General features: G+C 36.3%; 1 protein-coding gene across 1 annotated transcript; it reads right to left on the reverse strand.

Moving 5' to 3' along the window:
* Positions 1–3,533: 3,533 nt before the first annotated feature.
* Positions 3,534–4,800, reverse strand: LOC147558145 (secreted RxLR effector protein 161-like). Its single transcript, XM_086658989.1, has 4 exons — positions 4,699–4,800; positions 4,333–4,348; positions 3,733–4,250; positions 3,534–3,557 (listed from the first exon to the last, which is right to left on the reverse strand). Exons 1-4 carry the CDS (start codon positions 4,798–4,800, stop codon positions 3,534–3,536), a joined length of 660 nt encoding a protein of 219 aa, XP_086515115.1.
* Positions 4,801–5,837: the final 1,037 nt, after the last annotated feature.

Raw genomic sequence — 5,837 nt, forward strand, 5'->3', positions numbered from 1 at the left:
CCACAGATGTATCGAATATTGGTTTACAGTTAAACACATATCTGTAATCCAGTAGGTTAGTTCTTTCTATTTGTTCGAGTCATCTGTTTCGTCTGGCTGAAGACGTTAAACTTAGCGCTTTCTGGGAGGCAACCCACGGTTAGGACGTTGGAATCAGGTAATATCTTTCCCTTCACCCTGTTATTTTTTTGCATAGTCTTCAGAACATTGAGGACAATGTTCGGTTTAAGTTTGGGGATAGGGGATTGAATTTTTTGCTAAGTCCTTATTTCAAAAATTCAAAAGGGTTCAAAATTTTTCAAAATTTTTAATTTTTGGATTGAAAATGTGAGTTTAGTTGTTTTTGCTTGTTAATAGTTATAGAGTCTAGTTTGTCAAACTATCCGTTTGCTAAAGGTTTTTCCATGAATTTCGAGTCTTGAAGTTGTCTGTGCACTAGCTATGTGAGTGTTAGATAGGTGAAGAGTTGATTTTTCTGAGAGAACTTAATCGATCATTAGTGGAGACTTAACCTATGTGAGATTCTGAGCCTTTCTTGTTGTTTTGAGTGATCTCTTCTGAGCTAATTCTGAGTAGAATGAAGAGCTACTCAACCTCGCAATATTGAAAGAAGAACTCATTTGATCTCTTGAGTTCAAATTTTACAACCACTAGGGATGTCATCAGGAAGTAAACCTTTCTCTTGTAGTCTGAGAAACTTGAAAACAGTGTCAACTAGAGGAAGATAGGAACCTCATCATTTAGAACCCTGAGAAAAAGGCATGAAGCAAAATGGAGAGAATTTTACCCAAGGAAAGTGTTAAGAAAGTTGTATTTGTATTTTGAGCATAGTACCAGTGTACTGAAAAAGAAAAAAAAAAAAGGGAAAAAAAAAAAAGAAAAAAAAAAGGGAATAGAAAAATAAAAAAAAAAAAAAAAAAAAGTGTGTTTGTTTAGTTTAAGTGTTTATCCCTTGAATTAGTTCTTGAAGATTTGAAGACGTCGAGTTCTCAGGAGTTCTAGTTCATCATTAGTGTCTATTGACCTCTAGGAAGCATTGTTAGATAGTTGATCAGGTGAGAAGAGTTGGTTAGCTTCCCCATTCCATATTAGTGGTTGTTTCCTTCCTATGAGATCAGTCGTTCACCAAATTTTTAGTCCATCTTTTCCATGTGTTGAGTTTTCTTTCATACTCATACTCGCACATTGAGTGAGCCATTTCTGAGTGACTTTAATTTTGAGTGTATGACCGTAAGGCAGTAGTCGAGGCGAAATGTATTGAGAAGGTAATCAAGGTCTTGTCTGTTCTGAACCGAAATGATACTCATATTGGCTGGTCACGTGCACTTTAGGTCTTGATTACTAGTGAAGGGATTTTTAGCATTTGTCTGGTTTGATCGACTTGGATTTCGTTTTTATTAACTTTCGAAAATCTACAGGATAAACATTTTTAGTCCATATCATATTTAGACCCTTCTGCATTTTTGAGATTTTCGAATTTTGTGGGTATATTCACTGCAAACCCTCACGAGACAAAACTCGTCCTCTAGGGGAAACCTAGAGGTTTAACGGCTTGTTGCACGTGCTAAGTGCAATCGTGATTCCCTACGAAAGTGGTGAATTGGGTTTAGTTTTATTTTTTTGTTTTGCTCGAGGACTAGCAAAATCTAAGTTTGGGGATGTTTGATGAGACATGAAAATGTCCCATCTGAATCTCTTAACTCGGGTTAGTTAGTCCAGTTCGAGCGGTTACTCTGATGATTTGTTTGATTTTCTTTCTCAGGTCTCATTTACGGAGTTCGATGCGAAAACATCGTGATAAAGACATACTTGAGGGGCATTTTGGTCATTTTAATGACAAGAGTATTATGGTCAATATTAGTGCTCATGTGAAAGTAGAGTTCAAGACGAATCCAATGGCGAAAACGAAAGTCGAATCGGAGCACGGATGACAAAACTACAGTTAGTCAAAGTTTGGTTCAAAATCGGTTAACCAAGTCAACTTTAATGACACGTGGCGGCCAGAGTGAAAACATCGGTACACCAGTGGGATGCGCGGGTTCCATTCGGGAAGGAAGATCCAGTACTATTGCACATCTGAAATTTGGTGCCCCACGCTAGGATCTGATGGACAAAAATCACGACCCAGGATCGAACGGTCGTCTTACCATTTCTTTGGTGACCCGAAATGCATGTTATCATCCTCCATTGATCTTCACGTGAGTAACCCATATTCTTGGGAAGTTTTTTTTTCTTATCTTCTCTGATTCTTTAAGGGAAAGGAAAGTTTGAAATAAATTAGAGAAGAGAAGGAAAGAATGAGAAGAGATGGAAACAAATATAAAAACCGAAAGATAGAAATGGTAAGGTTCGGCTGAAAATGGAAGTTAGAGAGAGAAGAGATACTCGGGTATAAGAGCTGGGTTAGGTTGATCATCATGGGATCATCTCGGGTTAATCACATACGGTTATAACAGTAGAGAGAGAAAGAGATTTTTTGAGCTCTGATCTTCAAAGGAACCCGAAAGCTGGATACTTGCTAGAAACAGAAATTAATAGGAGATCTTCTCTTTGCTGTTTTGATGAGAATTGATGAAGATAATATAGAAAGTGAGAGAGATTTTTGGAAAGTAAAGAAAGAAGGACTTGAGGGTGACTGCTCGGTTCGGCTATATAGAAACAGAGAGGGAAACGAGTTGGAGTATCTCGACTAGGGGGTCTTCCTCTGGTAGCTCAACCAAAACAGGAAATTACAGAGAGAGAGAGAGAGATAGAGAGAGAAACCATCATCATCATCTTCATCTTTTCTACTTCTTCTTGTATTGTTTCTTTATTTTTGTGAGAGAAATAAAGAAACAGAGATTGATAGAGAGAGATTGAGTGATTGTAAAGAGAGAGTAGATGGAAAGAGTTGAGAGAGAGAGAGAGATATTGTAGAGAGAGAAAGATTGAATCAAATTTATAAATCCATTATCATCTTCTTCTTCTTCTTTATTTATCATCACTCGGTTATAGACATTAGAGATTGTTCATAGCTTGTTTAGAGAGAGAAAGAAACAGTATAGAAAGAGAAATAAAGAGAAAACAGAAAAGGAGAAGAAAAACCAGGGAAGGAAAATTATTTTCTCACCTGGAAATCGTTTCCGAGAAGATGAGAAAATAACTTTCCCTAAGGTCCTGTTTGGCTGCGCAGAAGAAAAAAAAAGCGAAAAAGGTGTTTTCTCTCCAATTCTTTACTTTATTTTCCAATTCTTTTTACATAATGCCTATGAATAACTAATTTTCCTATCTAGGGTTTTAGATGAAGTCATAGTAATCATATTTTCGATAAATTTATTAAAGTTTTATTATTTTAACGACAAAATCTTCCGGGTTTTTAGACCGTTCATGGACTAAAACCTGAGTTATATAAAGAACTCTCTAATTAGATCAAAATTAAATTGTCGTTAGAAGTGATTATATGGATGAATTCAGAAAACCTAGACTCTCTCCCATTTGACTTCTCCCCAATTGAGTTTCACCTTTTTAATCGTTTTGTTATTTTATTTATTTATTTATTTATTTTTAACACCAAAATCCTAAAAACCAATTTCAAAATCAAAACCGAGTTACTTCCAAGTCTTAGAATAGGTTTCACTTACTCTCTGAGGACGAACCGGTCTTACCGGAAAAATTACAACTTGACACCCGTGCACTTGCGGGTGTAGACCTATTTAGGAAACTTTCTAGGCCCATCAATGCACATGTAGCTACAGCTATATACTCTGCTTCGGTTGTTGATAGTGTGATAACGAGTCGTTTTTTCGATGACCAAGCAATAGCCGCAGAACTAAGCATAAATACATAACCAGAAGTGCTTTTTCGATCATCCAAATCGCCAGCATAGTCACTGTCACTGAACCCTACCATCCTTGCTTCTGATTTTCTTTTGTTGAATAATCCAAAGTCGATAGTCCCCTTTAGATAACGTAGAATTCTTTTTGCTGTTTGGAGATGGAGTTTTGTTGGTGATTCCATAAATCTACTAATCAGACTTATAACAAACATTAGGTCAGGTCTCGTGGCAGTAAGATACATCATACTCCCAACAATTTGTTTGAAATAGGTGCTATCAACCTTAACTCCATCAACATCTTTGGTAAGTTTTGTTCCCGGCACAATTGGATTTTGCACAGAATTACAATCACTCATTTGAAATCTCTCAAGAACTTCTTGAGCATATTTCTTCTGTCCAATTAAAATCTCATCAGCAGCTTGGTTTACTTCGATACCTAGGAAAAATGCAAATAATGCATTTTTCTTAGGTCCGTCATTTCGAACTCTATCATCATAGACGTCTTAAATTCATCGCACATAACCTCACTGTTTCCTGTATACATAAGATCATCCACATAAAGACATATTATTAAGATTTTACCTTCTTTTCCACGTTTGATGAACAATGTATGTTCATATAGACATTTCTCGAATTTCCTTCAAAAAATATGACTCAATACGATTGTACCAAGCTCTAGGAGCTTGTTTCAGTCCGTATAGAGCTAGATTTAACCTGTATACTTTATGTACTTCTCCCTTCTTTACATAACCTGAAGGTTGATCGATGAACACTTGTTTATTTAGTTCACCGTATAGAAAAGCCGACTTCACATCAAGTTGATATATGAACTAATCATTTTGAGCTGCCAAAGATACCACCAATTGAATTGTATCATGTCTTACCACGGGTGCAAAAACTTCTGAATAGTCAACTCCATACTCTTGTGCATAACCCTTTGCAACTAATCTTGCTTTGTGCTTGTTAATCTCTCCATTTTCAATCATTTTTGTCTTATATATCCACTTCACTCCAATGGTATTTACTCCATCTGGAAGTTCAGTGAGCTCTCATGTATTGTTCTTCTCAATTGCTTCAATTTCTAAATCCATGGCGCTCCTCCACTTTAAGTTTTTTACAGCATCTTCAAACTTAATTGGGTCATTCTCAACAAATAATTAGTTGAGCATTATTTCCTTCATCTGATAATTCATTACCAATTACTTAATCTGTAAACCACGCCGGAGTTCTCCTTTGTCTTGATTTTCTAGTTTCATGTGTGACTGAACTATCTTGATCTAACTTATTTTCAGCTAAGTCAGTATCTGACTTCGATGATTCAGAGACAATATCTTCAGCTGAACTTTCTTCATTCGCTTCATGATCAACAATAATTTTTGCTTCTTCTACATTTGGCCAATCCCAACCTTTGCTTTCATCAAAGATTACATCTCGACTTATTACGATCTTCTTCGTGACTGGATTATACAACTTATAAGCTTTTGACTCGTCACTGATTCCGAGCATACTAAATTTTATGCACTTGTCGTCAAGTTTGTTCCTTAGGTTGTCATCATCACATGAGCATGTGCTAAGCATCCAAACACTTTAAAATGTGACACACCTGGTTTCTTCCCACTCCACGCCTCTTCGGGTGTAATATTCTTTAAGGCAACTGTCGGACACCTGTTTAGAACATGAACACTCCATATTATAGCTTCTGGCCAAAATGTTTTTGGCACCTTTGTCCTTGCAAGCATACATCGTACCATATTCATAATAGTGCGATTTTTTCCTTTCCGATACCCCATTCTGTTGAGGTGTATAGGTTGTTGTTAACTGTCTTCGAATACCATTTAATTCCCAAAAATTGATAAATTCTTGTGAGTTAAACTCCCCTCCACGGTCAGTACGAACTACTTGAATAGACATCCCTGTTTCTTTCTCAACACAAGTTTTAAACTTTTTGAAAATGCTTAGAGCTTCAGATTTTCCAGATAAAAGATATACCCAAGTCTTTCTACTAAAATCATCAGTGAGTGTC

Source organism: Eschscholzia californica, unplaced genomic scaffold (assembly GCF_041429995.1).
Source record: "Eschscholzia californica isolate CP2 unplaced genomic scaffold, dmEscCali1.0.p SCAF_2, whole genome shotgun sequence".
Taxonomy (NCBI): domain Eukaryota; kingdom Viridiplantae; phylum Streptophyta; class Magnoliopsida; order Ranunculales; family Papaveraceae; genus Eschscholzia; species Eschscholzia californica.